This window comes from Thamnophis elegans, chromosome 1 (assembly GCF_009769535.1).
Source record: "Thamnophis elegans isolate rThaEle1 chromosome 1, rThaEle1.pri, whole genome shotgun sequence".
NCBI classification, from domain to species: Eukaryota; Metazoa; Chordata; class Lepidosauria; order Squamata; family Colubridae; genus Thamnophis; species Thamnophis elegans.
Genome location: NC_045541.1, coordinates 53314494 through 53334507, shown reverse-complemented (window position 1 = coordinate 53334507; position 20014 = coordinate 53314494). Strand labels below are relative to the sequence as shown.

Genomic DNA, 20014 nt, shown 5'->3' with positions numbered 1-20014 from the left:
TCGTGTAAATAAGGTCAGGTTAGGGAACTTGCAAATTTCGGGGGGGGGGATGTTTTAGAGAGCAGGTATTGTAATAGTATTTTGTTGCTCAGTCCCATCAAATAATGTTGTTGGAGCACTGGAGCCCAAAACACATTAACTGACCCATTGTACAGGATGGCAAAAGCTACGGAAAACAGATAGTCCCTCGGAGAATCAGGGTCTCTGCCATGAAGGGCTTTGTAAGAGATAACTAGCATCTTGAATTGCACCTGACAGCCGACTGGGGAGAATTTAAATATGTGTTCTGCTTCTAGACATCTCCAAGGATCATTTAATTTATATCTTATAATACTTGGGAAATCCCCTGAGCTTCAAATATGGTTGATGATGTTATTGGCAGTTTCAGACAGTAAACATTGCACCATCCCTATCTTCTGTGCATTGGACGGTATAGTTCTTTAGATCTTGATTTCTGGCTACTCTGCGGTGAGTGTGGAAAAAGATAGGCGAAGAGTATGAATTGTTATGAAGAAATACAGGATTGAACATCTTAAAAGAATCATTCATCAAATATCTATAGCTGCCCTTCTCAGCCAAGTGACTGGGCAGCTTCTAAAACTATAAAACAATTCAACAATTAAAACATCCAAAAAATAAATATATACAGCAGTCGAGATCATTAACCACCCAACAACCAAGAAATGGGACCATTAATACATTCTGAGCCCCAAGCCCGAGACCAAAGCCCTTTGAAAAGTCACTCTAATAAGAATATTCCACAAGGAGGCTATAGCAGAGGTAGCCCAGTCCAGTCCTTGCCAGTCAACATTATTTGACTGACAGGATCTGTAGCATGCATTTAAAAGCTCATTTAATTTGTAGAAGTGTTATTTTCAGTGGTTACATAGATAAAGTATTCCCTGTTTTGTTAAAGTGATGAAGGGAGCATCATAAGCAGCTTCACTGGGCTGGATAATACATTTTGGATAACATTTGTAATAGCAGGTAGAGTTCTAATCAAAAAATAGTTGTTCAGGGTGTTTACTAGAGTCTCAAATTTTATACCTAGTGATGCGTAACATTCTCAGTTAAGATTGACAGATGCATCAGACAAAGTAAAGTAGTTCACTTCCTATTGCATTGTGTGTCCAAGCATTTTGGATAAAATGTCAGATCTAATCTAAACTTCTCAGAAATATTTAAATATGTAAAGACATCTGCAGTGGCTTAGCTTTAACCCTCACTGTTTGTTGGAAAAGATCTAAGGATACTGAACCAATACCCTGTTGATTAGAAGTATCATTCTTGCTACTGAGTTGCCATAGAAAAAACAACATGTATTCATTAATTAATTCATTCCTTCATTTTTATATTATTGATTCCCAAAGGTCTGTGATGATTTTCAATTAAACACAGTATTACACATCTTGGAAATGTCATCTTTCTTTCTAGAAATCATTTGTTTTGTGTCATGCTAATCAATAGGCTAATGACACAGAAGATAAGGACAGTTTGACACTAGAGACACTTATCTTGATAATAATCCTTTGTAGACTTGATTTTCTAGACAATTGGATCTTTATTGAGAGATTTCTATGGATAAAAAGTTGGTTTTTTTTTAATCAAGTTCATAAACCACAATCCCAATAACTTTACATCCTATATATAAAGAAAGGCACTTGTAGTTTCTCCCTATTTTTTCTAATAATGAAGTCTTCATGTAAAGTATTGTAATACATAAAATGTTATATATGGAATGATTGAACTAATAATAGAGGAAAAAAATTTACATAGGGAGCTGGAAACTATCAATTACCCTAAATCAGGGGTCGGCAACCTTAAACACTCAAAAAGCCACAAAGGTCATAACTGGAAGCCCCCCTTTCATTTCATTTCATTTCATTTATTGAATTTCTATGCCGCCCAATCCCGAAGGACTCCGGGCGGCTTACAGAAATGAAAAAAGATTAAAAAGAATTTTAAAAAGAGAATGGGACACAACAAAGTTAAAAAAGGAACACAACAAACACCCAATCAGGAGGGGGCTGGACCTCAATCAAGGGGTCAACAGACCCAGGCCTGCCGGAAAAGCCAGGTTTTAATGGCTTTGCGAAAGGCCATGAGAGTGGGCAGGGCCCGGATCTCTGGGGGCAGCTCATTCCATAGGGCCAGAGCGGCAACAGAGAAGGCCCTACTCCTAGGCGTCGCCAGCCGGCATTGTCCCGCTGAAGGCACCCGGAGAAGGCCCATCCTGTGTGATCTTATTGGTCTAAGAGAGGTATGTGGCAGAAGACGGTCTTGCAGGTACCCGGGTCCCAGGCCATGTAGGGCTTTAAAGGTGATAACCAGCACCTTGAATCATGTTCGGAGACCAATGGGCAGCCAGTGCAGCTCGCGGAGGATAGGTGTGATGTGGGTGTACCTTGGCACACCCAGTATTGCTCGTGCGGCTGCATTCTGGACTAATTGCAGTCTCCGAACACTTTTCAGGGGCAGCCCCAAGTAATCCAGTCTTAAGATGATGAGGGCATGAGTGACTGTCTGAAGTGCCTCCCGGGCCAGATAGGGCCGCAATTGGTGCACCAGGTGAACCTGGGCAAAGGCCAAGGTCAGCTGTGAGTCCAGGAGGACCCCCAAATTGCGAACCCTCTCTGAGGGGGGCAATTTTTCTCCCCCCAGGGTTAAGGACGGATTGGATGGACTGTCCTTAGGGGGCAACATCCACAGCCATTCGGTCTTGTCCGGATTGAGTGCGAGTTTGTTCACTCCCATCCAGACCCTAACAGCTTCCAGGCACTGGCACATCACTTCCACCGCTTCACTGAGTTGGCACGGGGCGGACAGATACAACTGAGTATCGTCCGCATACTGGTGGTATTTAATCCCGTGCCGGTGGATGATCTCGCCCAGTGGCTTCATGTAGATGTTAAATAGGAGGGGGGGACAGGACCAACCCCTGCGGCACCCCATAATTGAGGGGCCTAGGAGTCGACCTCTGTCCTCCGACCAACACCGACTGCGACCTGTCGGAGAGGTAAGAGGAGAACCACCGTAAAACGGTGCCTCCCACTCCCACCTCTTCCAGCCATCGCAGAAGGATACCATGGTCGATGGTATCGAAGGCCGCTGAGAGGTCAAGGAGCACAAGGACAGAGGAATGGCTTCTGTCCCTGGCCCGCCAGAGATCATTGGTTAGTGCGACCAAAGCTGTTTCGGTGGAGTAACCAGGCCTGAAACCAGACTGAAAAGGGTCTAGATAATCTGCTTCATCAAGGTCCGTCGGAGTTGGAAGGCCACCACCTTCTCAACAACCTTGCCTAAAAAAGGGAGGTTGGAGAATGGATGATAGTTTTTAAAAATAGCTGGGTCCAGAGAAGGCTCTTGAGGAGGGGTCTCACCACCGCCTCCTTAAGAGGCCGTGGAAAGGATCCCTCCATCAAGGAGGCGTTCGTGATTCTCTGGAGCCAGCCTCGTGTTACCTCCCTGCTGGTCGAAACCAGCCGGGGGGGGCAAGGATCCAGTAAACAGGTGGAGGCACTCATCGCTCCCATGGCCTTGTCCACTTCATCAGGGGTGACAAGCTGGAACTCATTCCAGAAAGTCTGAGCAAGACCCTCCCTTGGCATCTCTGCTGGTTCTGTCCAAATGGAGTCCAGGTCTGTCCGAATCTGAGCGATTTTGTCCGTCAGAAACTGAGCAAACTCCTCAGCTCGACCCTGCAAGGCATCCCCTGTTTCCCCCCCATTCAGGAGGGAACGGGTTATCCTAAACAGGGCAGCTGGCCGAGATTCTGCGGACGCAATGAGAGCTGAAAAATGCGCACATTTTGCCGCCCGTATCACCATGAGATAAGTCCTAATAAAGGCTCTTAGCAGTGTTCGGATGGATTCGGAGTTACTAGCCCTCTAGCGTCATTCTAGGCGTCTCTTTTGGCGCTTCATCTCCCGGAGTTCCTCAGTAAACCAAGGAGCCCTCCGGGATCCACTGCTGCGGAGAGGCCGCAAAGGCGCAATCTGGTCCAGGGCCCCAGTCGCCGCTGTGTTCCAGGGGGTGACCAGGGACTCTGCCGGATTGTGGGCAAGAGAGTCAGGAATCTCCCCAAGCTCCTTCTGAAATCCCAACGGGTCCATCAGGTGTCTGGGGCGGAACCACTTAATCGGTTCCACCTCTCTGCGGTGGGGGAGTAGCTTCCAAAAATCAAGCCTCAACAGGTAGTGATCCGACCATGACAAGGGCGTGATGTCTATTTCCCTTAACTCGAGATCACGTCTCCACTGCCCCAAGAGAAACACTAGGTCAAGCGTGTGTCCCGCTCTATGAGTCGGACCCTGGATTACTTGGGTCAAGTCCATGGCTGTCATGGAAGCCATGAACTCCTGGGCCCCATCAGAGCGTTCACCTAAGGATGGCAGATTAAAGTCCCCCAGTACTAACAGTCTGGGGAACTCAATCGCCAACCTGGCTACTGACTCCAGGAGCGCAGGCAGGGCTGTTGTGACGCAGCTAGGAGGTTGGTACGCCAACAGCGTGCTCACTTGAACCCCTAGGTCCAACTTCAAAAGATGGGACTCACACCCAACAATCTCCGGAGCAGGGCTCCTGTGAGGCGTTAAAGATTCCTGGATAATAATTGCCACTCCTCCACCCCTTCTTTAGTGTCGTGGTTGATGGAGCACCTGAAACCCTTCTGGGCACATTTCAGAGAAGGGGACTCCTCCCTCATGGCCCAACCAGGTCTCAGTAATACATGCCAGGTCTGCCCCCTCGTCAAGTATTAAGTCCCGGACGAGGGGAGCTTTCTGGATCACAGACCTGGCATTTAGCAACAGCAACCTGAGACCAGGGCCCTGGCTTCTCCTGCCACCTGGTCCTTGAGTTGAGTTTTCAGTTCTGGAGCCAACCAGAAGTCTGGTTCTCCCACCATAGAGTCTCCTCCTAGTGTGGCATCCTTTTTCCTCTACCTGTCCTAACCAAAAACCCTATAAATTGTGGATCCGCCCAGGAAAGGGGAGCCACAGCAGAGGGATGAAAGAGCCACTTGCGGCTCCAGAGCTGAAGGTTGCTTAAATAAAAGAATATGGAGGGAGTTATGTGACTATGGGAAGAGAACTCAGGCTATTCCTTTCATAACAAATAATTTCCTTTCTCATTGGAGCCCCTCCATCTAGAGCAGAGGTGAAGAACAATGGCCCCTTTCCATATGTGTTTTAGTATGTAACTAATTGTTTGTTTTTGTCTGAAATTCTAGGAATCTGGATTTTCAGTTTACATGCGAACTCTCCGAGAGCGAGATCATGAGAAGATAGGGAAGAAGAAAGATGAATTGTAACTTCTGCCTCAAAAAGAAACAAGAAAAAAAAAACACAATTCCACTGCACTGTGAAGGGTCTCAGGGTCACTGGTACAAGGCCTGAGATGATACATCTTTTAAAGAACAGACTTTGCTTTTATAGACCGCCATTGCCATTTTCTACAACTTTGAAAATAAATTAAAATCATTCTTTTTTCTTTTTAAAGAAAAATACTGTCATTGTTGCCATATTCTGTTATGGAGAAGAACAAAAGAAGAGCATTTTCTTGCTATTCAGTGCACCTATGCCCATCGATACTCCTATGCAATCTTTTTGTAATCTGTAGGTTTGATAGTGATTTCCTCTGACAAAGTAATCTTTGCGTGTGTTTTTCTTTTAATTTTGAAAAGAGATTTATGAGAAATGGCTTTTAAAAATGGGAGGGGGGGAAATAAAAGAAGATGCAAAAATATTCATCAGATACAAGTTCAATTAGGGGAAGTAGAGGAAGTAGAGCATGCTGGTACACTCGGAGGCCTCAGCCCAACGGTTTGTCAAGGGCAGTTTTACAGGGCACGTGTGCCTGGCACTTATTTCAGGACCCATTTTGGGATAAAGGGGCACTTTCAGTCCAGGGCAGTGGTAGAATTCACTTACCTTTGCTATGTGAGCATGTGCAGAAGGTCGCACATTACATTGGGGCAGGTGGGCGGAGTCTCCAACAGCCGCCACTACTGGTTCACCCAAGCCTGTAAGAACCGGCCGAATACCACCTCTGGTCCAGAGATTCCATGTTCTGCACAGTGTCACTTTGTGTAGTTGATGGGACATCAGCAAGAACAAGGCACCATGGCAGGATTGATACAATTTAGGGGCTACAGGAGGGAGAATAACTTTTCCCGCCATCAGCGGATATATTTCTAGCCACGTTCAATTTTGCCAAATGTACAGCATGTCAGCTTACGATTAGGATGTCCTCTTGCCATCTTGCAAAGATTATGCTTCTTCTCCCCCTCTCCCCACCCCCCACCCCGATTAATGTGGGAGAGTCATTTTTAAGATGCTCAGGGATAATAGGAAATAATGAAGCATTGGGCCATTTCAGATCTTAATTGACTGTAGTGGTGTTTTACTTTTCCTCCTCTTCTTTTTGTAATATGCCGTACCTGAATTGTTTACATATCTTTATAGAATGTATGATTGATTAAAATCAATGTCTCTGCAGCAGCACACATCAAGTATGAAAGCGACTCTTGGTGTATGTGTTGACATTCATGTTGTCAGATGCTCCTTTAGGTGTAGTGCAGGTAGAAGCTTCTATTTAATTTATGACAACAACTGAGTCTTTGCTAAGCATTCCACCTGACTGTTTGACAGAGGCATTGATATTTTTGATAGGCAGAACCGTCATGCAACTATATGTATTTATGTTCCAAAGGCTTGTCTGTATGTGGATATTAAAAGAAACATAACTTTTTAAGAGCTCTATAGAAACAGGTCATACTTTTTTAAAGAACAACAACAACACAACACTTGTCTGGCCCTGTCAGCAGTGTAAAGAAAATACAGCATTATAACCAGCTTTTACAGGTCCGTAATTGTGTGCTGATTCTGTGAAGGTGATCTGGACAATCTGTCTTTATGGATTTATGATTATTATTTTTGTGATTTTTTTGAATTGGATCCAAAAATAAAATGATTGGAAATATGCAATATTGATTCCCTTTATTGTAGAAATTTGAACTGCCTGAAATTGTGCAAATGGGTAGTAAACCATTGGTACCATCCAGAAAAGTCCAGCATTTTCATTTATTTATTCTCTCTCCCAAAGGCCTTTGTAAGAAAGAAGAAAAACTTACTTGCCCTTTTTTATTCCTTTGTTAGGAGGTTCCTTTGCTCCCTCTGGTGGAGGATTTGGAGAAATTATAAAAGTTGATCAACAACATCTGGGATATCACCATATCTATGTCTCTGCAGTGCATAGGGGGCTGCAGAAGGGAGTGTGTATATATGTAAGAGAGAATAGGATAAATAAAATGTGGGACTCAACATAAACTTGCAAAAGTTTTCAAGTTGGAGCAGATCCCATGCACAGTAGGGAGAGGTTGCATAGAATGGAATTAACTTGGACACCAGCTGCAGTATCAAGAATTTTTATGTGTGTGTGTGTGTGTGTGTATTTTCGTAGATTTTCACAGGTATAGGTATGCAGGTCTCCACACACCCCACCTATATTTATAGAAAAATGGCAGCTCCGATCACGCTTTGCTCGCACAAAAACAAAGCCAAAGGCACCAGCCTGAAGATGCCGAGTGTGATCTTGTCAAAACATCACCAAGATACTGTCAATCTTACATGGGAAAAGACCCGAATACACCAAGACATGATATATATATTACATATTACAAAACCTTACCTCTGTCAAACATAACCAGTTCTCCTTCACACTCTGGAATCTCTTTTTGTTTGTGAAATGTACAGCTGAATAAGCTGATAAGCCACAGACAGTAATCTATTTTAGATGTCATGAGAGCACAAGCTTATGCATGTTGTCCTGACATCTTCATGTACAGAATCCATTCCTATCACCTATCACATTTATCTTAATTCTCTTTTAATTATTAAGGCTTATGTCTCTTTTTTTACAAATTACAATTGATATGGTGTTTATTAAAGACTGGTTAGTGGTGTAGCCTACAATGGTGAATTGTTAAAACATTTTCATTATCGCCTCATAAAAATTGAATTGAATTGAATTTATTATATTTCTATGCTGCCCTTTTCCCAGAAGGGACTCAGGGCGGCTCACAACCCAAGTCGGGGGGGGGGGATAGGGGATACAAATAGGGGAAAAAAAGACATAGACAAACAATACCACGATTTTAAAACAACTCAACAGACACACCATTCAAGCGGGGACAGGAACTCATCAGCCCCAGGCCTGTCGGAACAGCCAAGTTTTAAGGGCTTTGTGGAAAGCCTGGAGGGTGGTGAGGGTCCGAATCTCCACGGGGAGCTCGTTCCAGAGGGCCGGAGGAAAAGAGGAAAGAATAGTTACTTTCTCCAACGTTGGTGGAGACAGCGGTCATGCATGGGTTAACTCAGTCAGTAACCAATAGAACTGAGTCTACCAAAGTGATGTCATCGCCTCGGGGGAGTGTCCTCCCACTTTTTTAGACTCAGTTTGATCGAACTGGCTGTGCTAACTGCTTTCTCCTCAACTTTAATAGTTATTTAAATCTTATTTAATTGGATTTTGTTCTAAATTTCATCTAAATTGGAAGGAATCAGGATAGCTCTTCAGAACTAAGTCTCGACTAGCCCGGGGCTATTTGGAGAGACTTTCAAGCTTTTGCCTCTGGAGCTTGCTGGGAGAGAGGCTCTCTGGCAAATAGTACCCCGTAGCAACGGCCGTTGGAGGCCCCACTCTGCACTGCTACCTCTGCTGGGCTACGCACCCACCCTCACACCGCAGCCGCTCCAGCCACCGCCAAAAGCCACCAGGGACCACCAGCAGCCCGGAGCAGCCACCAGCAGCCACCACCACCACCGGGAAGCACCACCACCACCGCTGCATGCTGCCATTGCATGCCACCGCTGCTCCTCAGCGCTCCCGCCCCGTCGGAACGCCGCCGCCGCTCCTCTCAGGCTCTGCAGCCTCCCCACAGGGCCTTTGTCACCCTCACTTGCCTTGCGGTCTCAGCTACTTCGTGGTGGCTGGCCCATAGGCTCTGTAGCCTCAGCGGCCATTTTGTTTTGGCGTGAAAATGTCCGGCAGCCAATTTGAAGTTCAACAAGTCAGGAGTACAGGCCATGGCCTCTTCTCCTGCCCCTGAGCCACAAATGCCTCTATCCGCCAATGAGACCCTTTCTGCTGGGACCTGCAAACGCAAACCAGTCCCAGAAACATCCCCCATGGAACCCTCCCCCAAGGCCCCCAGGGAGTCAAAGAGGGGTAATACCAAGCCACAGGCCAGGGATAGTGCCACGCAGGCTCTTCCCTGCAAGGCCAAGGCCAAGGCTAATCACACTGAATCTCATCTGTTTCAGGCCCAAAGGGCTTCTCAGACCAGTCCTCTGCCTGATTTGTTCTCTTGAGTCGGAGGATGATCTCTCTCCTGCAGCTTTCATCATTCAGCCAGAGGAGGCCAGGTGCCCAGGCGACTTTGCCTGCAGTGGGGATGAATATGAGGGGGGGCAGGCTTTAATCTAGTCACATCAGAGACACCCAAAATATCCTCAGCTGTTCTTCAGTAACAAGTTACCATCCAGCCTGAGGAGCTCATATTCTAGCACCATATTGTCAGTCACTTCATTTCATCTACGGCTGTGGTTTTTCTTGGAATGATTTGCCATTTCTTTCTCCCACACAGAAGGTAATAGCATCTTTGCCATTATAACTAAAGTGATCATCTGCCCCAGCAACTTCATATATTGTTGCACCCAATGAAGGGGTGGGCTTCAAAAATTGCAGTAATGGGTTCGCTGCCCCGTTGCTGGGTGGGCGTGGCCATTGTGGCCGTCACCTAGTTGGCCTCCCTCACCAGGGGAGGGGGGATTTTTCGCCCTCCCCAGGCTCCAGAGGCTTTCCCCAAGCCTCTGGGAAGATGAAAACTGCTTCCTCCAGGCTCCAGCGGTCCTCCGGAGCCCAGAAACAGGCCCACTTTTGGACTCCAGTAGACCTGTTTCCCCCCCCCCTCTCCCTGAGCCTCCACGCAGGCCCTGCACCCACCTGGCACAATGAATGGGCAGTGTGGAGACTCCTGGGATGGGTGGCGTGGGGTGGGATGGGCATGGCCAGCGAGGGGTGGCATTTGGGGTTCTCCAAACTGGGCGGAATCCTAGCTAGAGGATCGCCCAAACCTGTGCGAACGCCCAGCAGCCCACCCCTAACCCTATGTAGAACCAACTTGCTTTAGCTGGACTGCTGGGCTGAATTTCACATCACAGGTGACCCTCCTATGACTATATATTCTGGGGATACACTCCCAGCCTTCCGTCTTCATCACAGACATTATTCCCAGCATATATCCAGAATCCAAACATAGTCTGATCTCCTGGGAATCACCGTGTAACTTCATTGAGATGATCAGGGAGCACGACATTTAATTGGCACAATAGTTAATAAAAACTAAGCATCTTCCACAACCCCTTTACAGGGAACCAGTATTCTGTAATATTCACATGCAGAATCAGAACGGAAGCCGCTTGGCATCAGTATCCTTTTCTGCATAAATAGGTTTGTCCACTTTAGATCACTACTTTCCAAAAATGGTGTTATTTTTAAAGGAGATAACATTTCAGTGTGGGAAAGAATATTGGGGGAATTGAAGACTTGCCCTTTTTAATTCTTCTCTAAAATCAATGTTCAGTAGGCTATTCACTTCCATTTTCATAACAAAAGTCAATATTTGCTGTTGTGGAGATTTATTTCCTTGAATCAATAAAGTGATGAGTGGCAGTACATATTTTAACAGCACAAAAAAAACCCTGACTGTTGCTGCAGAAGGCTTTTATTATGGCAACTGTAAGAGCTTAAAGAACAATCCTTGGAAAAGCAAAGAAGGGGAAGAGCACAAGCATTTAAAATGACTGTTTCTTGTATTTTAGTCAAACAAAACTAGACATGGAGTTAATACTTTGCTGTTCATTTGTTTGAACACAAATAAATAATAGCAGCTGTATCCTTCAATTGCTGATCATTTAAGTAAATAAAAAACCAAGTTTGTAGGACAATAAATCTAAATTGAAGTACCTTACACAGTTTTTATCTGTTTTACTACATTGTTTGAAAGTGCTAGTAGTGCTTTTTATTAAGTATTGGGTACCATTGCAACCTGTGTCATGGCAGAATTCACTTGTCTGTAGATAATCATTTGTTCCTGGATAGGAACCCCAGATTTTTATCCATTATAATATCACAATGACAGCTACGTTTTCAGAACATCCCTTTCAATATTTTTACTTCTTTTTTTTTACTATGAGTGTGCTGTTACTAGTTTATCACTCTTTGCAGGTAAAGATGCCTTTTCTGGTAGAATAGACAGAAGGACGTCTCCTCAAGGATTTCTTTTCAATAAAACTGTCTAACCTCCGTAAACTGCTGCCACATTGAGTTCAGTAACAACCTAGAACACCTCAAGGGACAGAAGTGGACAAGACGGATACTACTGATCCCCTCTTCATCCAGCCTAAGGTCAAAAAGGAGGTGATTCCGTCACCCAGACTATTCATAGACGTGGTCCAGAACCAATGGGCATCACCAGCTACAGGTCCTCTCTCCAATACCTTGGATAAGCACCTGTATAATGTGGGACCAGAACTCACCAAGGCTTTGGAGGTACATTCTGTCGACTTACCTATAATTGGCCTTTATCAACTTAATCAGCTCCTGAGGAGGCTCTTCGCCCTGAGGACAAGAGAATAGAGCAAACACTAGTCAAGAGTCACCAGGCCTCGGCTTGGGCCATCAGGGTGGGTACCTCTGCCTCCTTCTTTAGTCGCTCTGCCCTCTTATGGCTGAGGCAACTCCAGGCTAGGCTTCCAGCCAGGGATTTCAGGGCTTGCAGGGACATTAACAAAATAAAAGCGGCCCTAGAATACACAGCAGATGCTTTCTTGGACGTGGCCAGATTTGCGTCCAAGGCCATAGCATCCTCCATTTCCACCCATCATCTGCTTTGGCTAAAGCAATGGCAGGCAGAAGCCTGGGCCAAGTGGAGGCTTGTCTTCTCTCCCTGTTCTTCATCCCTTCTCTTTGGAACCCCATTTGAGTCCCTATTGGTGAGTCCAAGGATAAGCAGAAGGTCTTGCAGCCGGCCACTAAGAAGCAGGAGCACCAAAGCCAATCCTTTTTATCGCAGACAGCCCTTTCGGGATCAGGACAGGGGTTTCCCCAATTCCCATCCACAGCGTCAGGCTCCTCACAGACAGGGCCCTCCTTTACTAACAGATCAGGCAGAAACAGCCAGAGATTCCAGCCCAGAAAGTCATTCAGGGACAATACCAATCGATCCTACAAGAGGCAGAAGTGATTGCCTGAAGGATCTCCCTATAGGGCTGTCAACCTTCGCAGTTCTTTGGGACGACATCACCAACGACGCATGGGTGAGGTCCACAATCAGATTCGGCCTTCTCTTGGATTTGCGCTCCAGCCCTCCAAACCACTTTGTCCCTTGCCCCATTTCCAGGGATCCTCTAAAGAGGGTCTTAGTGGAGCAGGCCATCTATCACCTGCTCCTCATATGGGCCATTCAACCTGTGCCTCCAGGCCAGGTGGGACGGGGGTTCTACTCTCATCTCTTTATCATGTCGAAGTCTTCGGGGGGCTAGAGAGCGATCCTCAATCTCAAATTCTTGAATCGGTTCATCAGGTACAGGAAGTTCAAAATGCACTCTCTCTTGTCAATTCTAGAGAGTGCACAGACACGATCTCCTAACTTCAGTGGACCTCACGGAGGCTTACCTCCATGTACCCATTCACAAGCAACAGAGACGGTTTCTCCGATTCGTCTATGCAGGCCATCACTTCCAGATTTGCGCCCTTCCCTTCGGGCTATCTGGGGTCTTCACCAAGATCCTGTCAGTTGTAGCAGCTCACCTCCATGCCAGACCAATTTGGATCTTTTGTTACCTGGACGACATCCTCCTATTATCCAGGTCATGCACCCAGGCCCTGTGGGATCTACAAGACACCTTGCAAGTACTCCATCAATCAGGAGAAAAGCCACCTGACCACCACCTCTCGTCTAGTCCACTTGGGGGCTCTCATCGACTCTGCCCAGGGGAAAGCCTGTCTCGGGAGAGACAGCTCAGCCTCAGGGAATTAGCCTTAGAGGTATGAGGGAAGTGTCAGGCACCCCTTCTCCACCTGTCTCAACTGCTGGGGAAGATGGACTCTTGGTTCTCCATCATTCCTTGGGCGCAGCTTCACAGCTGTTGCCTCCAATGGTTTCTTCTACCATTCCAAAAGACCAACAGCAGCTGTTCCCTAGCAACAGTCAGGTTGATTCCAGAGGCCCCTCTCTCTCTGGAATGGTGGATCTCCCCAGCCATCTCTCAGGGGTCCCTTTTCAGGGAACCTCTTCACCTCGTAGTCACGACAGACATGAGCTTGACAGATTGGGGTGCTCATCTGGAGGATCAGATAGCTCAGGGTCTCTGGTCTGACTCCGACCTTTCCCACAATATGAATTGGCTAGAGTTGAGAGCCATCCATCTAGCACTCCTTCGGTTCCATTCTTCAGTTCGCAACATACATGTGCTCACTCGGATGGACAACACGACAGCCAAGGCGCATGTCAACCACCAGGGGGGATGAGAGCTGTTTCTCTCATGGAATCCGCCTTTCACCTAGGGATCTGGGCAGAAGCCAACTTTCTCTCTCTCCACGCTGAACACATCTCGGGCTCCAACAACTCCAGGGCGGACTGGTTGAGCCGTACAACAATTGACCCTGCGGAGTGGACCCACAACCGTTGCATCTTCCGACAGCTGTCGACCAGGTACGGGGACCCAATCCTAGATCTCTTCGCAATGGCATCCAACAAACAGCTGCCCAGGTACCTGTCTCACTACATGACACCAGGTGTGGAAGGAACGGACGCCTTGAGGTGCAGGTGGCCCCACGGTCTCCTGTACACCTTCCCTCCCTTCCCTCTGATACAGAGGGTCATTCAGAAAATGATAGAGGAGGCCGAGCTCATTCTGCTCGCCCCCCATTGGCCACGCCGTCCATGGTTCGCGGACCTTATCAACCTCTCAGTGGGGCCAGAGTGGCGTCTTCCCCTGATTCCGTCCCTTCATCAGGATTCCATCCAACACCCTGACCTATCTTGGCTCTGCCTAACTGCATGGTGGCTGAGTGGGAGGTCTTGAAGGCGGCTAACCTTTCTGAGACTGTAATCCAAACCATTCAGGCTTCCCAACGCCCAGCCACTAATAGAATCTATGAATCAAAGTGGCAGACTTTCAGCACGTGGTGCCTCTCTAAAGTTGTCTCTCCCTTGGAGGCTTCGGTTTCCCAGGTTTTGGAGTTCCTGCAACAGGGACTAAACAAAGGACTTATGCCTAACACCTTGCGGAGGCAGATTTCAACTCTGTCCTCGGTTCTCTTCACCGAAATGAGCCTCTCTCCTTGCACCCTCATGTACGATGCTTCATTAAGGGCGTGTCTAACATCTGCCCTCCTGTCATCCACCGCTTCCCCTCGTGGGATCTCACCAGGGTCCTTGACTCCCTCACTGGACCACCCTTCGAGTCTCTCAGGTCGACCTCCCTGCATCACCTCACATTGAAGACAACCTTCCTGATGGGTAGCACATCGGCATGACGGGTCTCAGATTTGGCAGCTCTTTCCATCCATTCTGACCTGTGTACCTTTCACCCGGACTGTATGGTCCTTCAGATTGATCCCACCTTTGTGCCAAAGGTCAATTTGGCCTTTCATTGGTCCCTGGACCTTACCCTACCGAACTTTTGCCCTAATCCCTCTCATAGTCTCGAGCGCAAATGGCACAAGTTAGATGTCAGAAGGGCTCTTAAGATCTGAAGACGGCCGTCTTCAGACGCACTGAGGCGTTCTTCATCTCTTTCCATCCCACAAATAAGGGGCTAAATGCTTTGCCATGCATGGTTGGGCACTGGATCCGATTGGCTATAACCAGGGCTTATGTGGCAAACCACCTCTGCCCTCCATCCATCATCACGGTGTATTCCACACGAAGCGCGGCTACATTAGAAGTGTGGACAAGGCAGGCCTCAGTGGAAGAGATCTGCAAGGCAGCCACCTGGGCGACCCCTAATTCTTTTATCCGCCATTATAAGATAGACAGATACGCATGGACGGATGCGGCATTTGGATGGCGAGTCCTCCAGCACATTCTCCCTTCTTCAAGCTCCTAGCCCAGTCTCATTCCCACCCAGGGACACACCCAGCTCTGGTATGTCCCATGCATGACCGCTGTCTCCACCAACGTTGGAGAATGGGGCATTGGTTCTTATCTGATATGCCCCTTCTCTAGGCAGGTGGAGACAATGGTCATCCCCACCCTTGGTTCCTGGCCTAGTGACAGTGGGTATTATGGAGCTAGGGGGGATTTTTTGGAGGATTGAAAGCAATCGACTAACACACAGCAGTCTACTTATCTCCTTCATCACAAAAGCAGGAGGACACTCCCCCGAGGCGATGACATCACTTTGGTAGACTCAGTTCTATTGATTACTGACTGAGTTAACCCATGCATGATAGCTGTCTCCACCTGCCTATAGAAGGGTCGTATCAGGTAAGAACCAACACCCCATTCTCTTCTTCCTTTCCCTCTGCACATGAGCATGTTCCAAAATATTGACATCCTTGAATTTAAGTAGCGTATTAAAATGCAGTCTTAATTTTTTTCAATAAAATCCAGAGATAAATATGTAGGCTGAATTGTACACACATGTATCTTATATTTTACCCCCTGTTAGTGACTTTATAAACCAAAGTTGCTGAGTTCATTATTTCCTTGAAATGTACTCCTAAACATCTCCTTCCTTCTTTTCATAGCACGGATGCTTAAACAGGATTATATTATAAAACACAACAAATTGGGAGAATGATTTCTAGTTTGTATTTCTGATTAGCTTAGCCACTTATGTTTGATTTTTTTCATATTAGCATTATTATTATTATCATTTTGTATTAATGGTAATCAATGATTTTGCCGGCGAGTCAAAGTCTCTTCTTTCTGCTAAGCTGGGATTCATAATTCTGTGTGAATGCAGCCACAACATCTTACGTGATGCTTTCTTCTGACCCTTGGTTCATTAATAGAATTACTTTACCAAGGGAACTGAGAAAAGAGACCTCATAGGGGTTCCCACTCTTCTTTTCATTCTCAATGCACTTCCTCTTTTTTTTCTGGCCCAATTAATGCTTGTATTTGTTTGGCACTCATTAATCAGTTGGAGCCCCTACTATGAATTCGGTGAATGATGATAGGCTGATTTGGCTTGTGTGGTAGCAAGCTTGTTAACCATAACATAAATTTAAGTAATGGTACCATGCCAAGCAGGATCTTTTATTAGACTCTGCATGATCTTTCTTATTAGACAGTTAGCTGTCTAATCTGGAAAATTAATTATGTTTTTCCCTTTCTCTTTCTGAAAACAGTCTAACCCTTACTACTAACTTTATTTTTCCTGTCTTTTGCTCGGAGTGGGTTATAGTTAATGGAGTTTTTTTTCCTGGAGATTTTTAGCAATATAAAAGTGATTGTTTGTGTATTACTGCATTGTTCATGTATTACTGCATGCAATGTTTTGTGTACTGAACACAGAAATAATGGAATTGAGCTTTGTAAAGATAACTGTTTATTGTGATCAAGGAGGCCAGCTGCTTTTCTTTCTCCTCCCTAGTACTTCTCTGGCATATTCCCATTAGGGATTGTTTGTGTACTAATTATGTTGTAGATACTCACTAAAGGCTGAGAAGGTGGCACTTTTTACTCCTCTCTTAAATTCAGCAACTCCAATGGCAATCAAATGAGACAGGAAACTAAACCCAACTTCTGGCTTTATAAAATGTAATTTGGTAGATCTTGGAAGCATCATAGACACGGTATATCTTGTTCCGGGTGAAATGCTTTCACAATGTATTTGATTATATCCATGTTAAAATGGGTTAGATACACATTAGTTACAATACTAACAAATAGTATTGGTAGCTGAATCAATAAAATTGTGTTAATGTCTGTATCAAACGAGAAAGAGACCTTTGAGAAGAATGCTAGAAGACTAGATGACACAAAACCAGAGCTGATAGCTAACATCATGGAAAACAAAACCAGATCTTGAAAGATTCAAACATTGAACCAACCTGAAATTTGAAAGATACATACGATTTTGTTTTAGTATTACAAAAATAAAAGGCAAGGAGAAGAAACCTCTTGAAAATAGGGCAAGGGGAGGACTGAAGTGTAAGCAATATGAACCTGTAGTGCAGTGCGATTACTGTTAGTCCTCAAGTTATGACTGATAATGGAGCCTGCCCATTAGTATTGGAAAATGAACTGCCTCAAGTAATGACCAGACATCCCTGTTCTCCTCAATCCATTTATTAAACAAATGCCCAGGACATTAAGTGAAGTAGGGGGAAATCCTGGGAGGCCTAGTGCAAGTACAAGTACACCTTCCTCAGGCCAGTGAAAAACAGTGGAGAAGTAAAGAGTTGGGCATGCCTGGCTTTCTTTATTCTGCCCCTTATCATAGCTAAAGAAGAAAAACTTGCAGTGCCAATTAATGCTAAGTTTGCATCTAGAAGCCACACACAAATTTTGTAAACTAAATAGAAAAATTAAAAAGTGGGCTAGTGGACCAACGCTATACAATATGCTGTATCAGCCTCTAAAGCAGGGGTGTCAACCTCGATTTCATTGAGGGACGCATCAGGGTTGTGTGGGTGAAGTACGTGGTGTGGCCTGCTCAACGGCACTCGTGTCAGGGGCCCCTTGGTGGCCCGAGCCTTCTGCCAGTGAAAAAGGGCTCTTAACGTCCATTTTCGGCCGCAACGGCCACCTACAACTTTCTGCCAGCAAAAACGGAGCTAGGAAAGGCCACATGCAACCCTCCCAAGCTCCATTTTAGCTGGCAGAAGCACCATGGGCCAGTCCTTCACAGTTTTCAGGGTGGCCCTGCAAGCAAGATCTAAGCACCCCGCAAGCCGATCCAACCCGTGAGTCTTGAATTTGACATCCCTGCTGTAAAGAATTCCCTTGATACTCAGATGGCCTGCACTTTAGGACAGAAGAGTCATATAGTAGTATTGCTGGCTGATAGGCATTTCACCTGCTCAGTTATAATTTCATTTCCTTGTCAGTAGCCAAAAATTAAGTTTTTCCTCCCTTTTTTTTCCTAGGGTTTCAGCTTGAGGGTGGAGGGCAGAAATGCAAAATTAGCTTTTGCACCTTTCCTGTGCAAAAGCTAATCTGCATAAAAAGCATTCAGTTTGAGCTACTGAGATTTTTTTTCATTGTTGTAGAAGAAACTCCTTTTGTAAAAAATATTAATTTTGTATTATATTTCTAAAAATGTAAGTTTATATAGCAATAACAACAACAACAACAACAACAACAACAACAACAACAACAACAGAGGATAAAAGAGGTTAAAACTTTTTGGACCAAACTTCCTTCAGTTATTTTCTGCAACAATTCAGTAGATTTTATATTAGATTTTAGCCCAAACTTTCCTAATTAAACAGCTACGGAGCTTAAATTGATACACGCTGGTTTGTAATGTCTGAGTCTTTTGTAGGCCATTAAAGTTTAATTGTTGATTTCAGACATCTTGGCTGAAAATGAAATGAGCTATGAAAGCATAAATAGGAGGCAAATTATATTTGCATGTTGAATGGGAAAGGGGAAGGAAAAGAAATCTTCTAAGGCCAAAGCCTACATGACAATATACCAATGGGAAAACTGGATTCTTTAATGTTCAAGTCATTGTCGAGTAACCAGGGAAAAGAACTGCTCAAAAGACGTTAATTGTTCTGAACATCCACCAAAGCCAGTGATTCAGAGTGATCTCAAAAGATGAAGTCACTATTGGCGAGTTTAAGCTTTAATTTTTAGTTAATAAAAGTCTGCCCTTCTCAGCAATTAATACAGATAAGGATGCAGCCAACAGCTTTGGAATTCACGGACAATTTTGTTTGTGGTAGACAAAATAGGACTTGATGGGAAAAGCTATAGCCATTGCCTCCAGTCTAAGGCTAATTATACTTTTGTCCTTCCTACGGAGATCAGCAATGAAAGGCCTTCCTATTTCCAATGTAAACACTGGGGGTAAACTGATTTCTTAAAAGCTTTGATCTGGGAACTATTATATTTCCAGTGTTAGATGAAAAAACAGTCCAGGGATACAGATAGAATTTGATTAAAGAAAACATGCGTGTTTGTGAGTGGTTATTATGGTTTTAGCTAAACGTTTCCATAATTGCGCTATGTAAAACTGCGTAGTTACTCATGGGCCTTAATTTTCCCTTTCCTCCACTTTACTCACTAGATTATGGCAAGTAGTAAGGGTAGTAATTAATGTATGCTTCTGCCATAATTTGATGTGCCGACATGCTATAACCGTGATGGCGAACCAATGGCACGCAGAGCCTTCTCTGTGGGCACATACACCATCGCCAGCTGCTCTTCTAGTTTCCGGTGAGCACATGCACGCCAGTCAGCTGATCTTCGTGTGCACTGGAGTGCCAGAAACCAGGTGGCCGGTGCGTGCATGTGCACTGGCTAGCTGGTCTTTGGGTTTCCAGCACTCCGGTGTGTGCATGCACATGCACACATGCATGCGTGTGTATTCCGGTTTGGGCATTCGGTGCCAAAAAGATTTGCCATCTCTTTGCTATGAGCTTCAATTTAAGAGAAACACAGGAGTCCTCGACTTATGACCACTATTTACTCCAAAATTTCTGTTGTGAGACATTTGTTAAGTCAATTTTGCCCCATCTTATGACCTTTCTTGCCAGTTAAGTGAATCATTGCAATTGTTAATAACATGGTAGTTAAGTGAATCTGGCTTCTCCGCTGACTTTGCTTGTCAGAAGGTCGCAAAAGGAGAATCGTGACCCTGAGACGCTGCATCCGTCATAAGTATGAGTCAGTTTCCAAGCATCTGAATTTTGATCATGTGACCATGGGGATCTTGCAATGGTCATAAGTGTGAAAAACAGTTAGCAGTTATTTTTTTCAGTGCCA

At 45.3% G+C, this 20014-nt stretch overlaps 1 protein-coding gene across 1 annotated transcript in view; it reads left to right on the top strand.

The window, feature by feature from the left end:
• Positions 1 to 6986, top strand: part of PDIA5 (protein disulfide isomerase family A member 5) — a 280958-nt gene extending 273972 nt beyond the window's left edge. Inside the window, exon 17 of the mRNA XM_032217106.1 lies at positions 5231 to 6986. Coding sequence (XP_032072997.1) covers positions 5231 to 5311 — 81 coding nt within the window. The 3' untranslated portion in view covers positions 5312 to 6986. The remainder of the gene's footprint in view (positions 1 to 5230) is intronic.
• The last annotated feature ends 13028 nt before the right edge of the window (positions 6987 to 20014 follow it).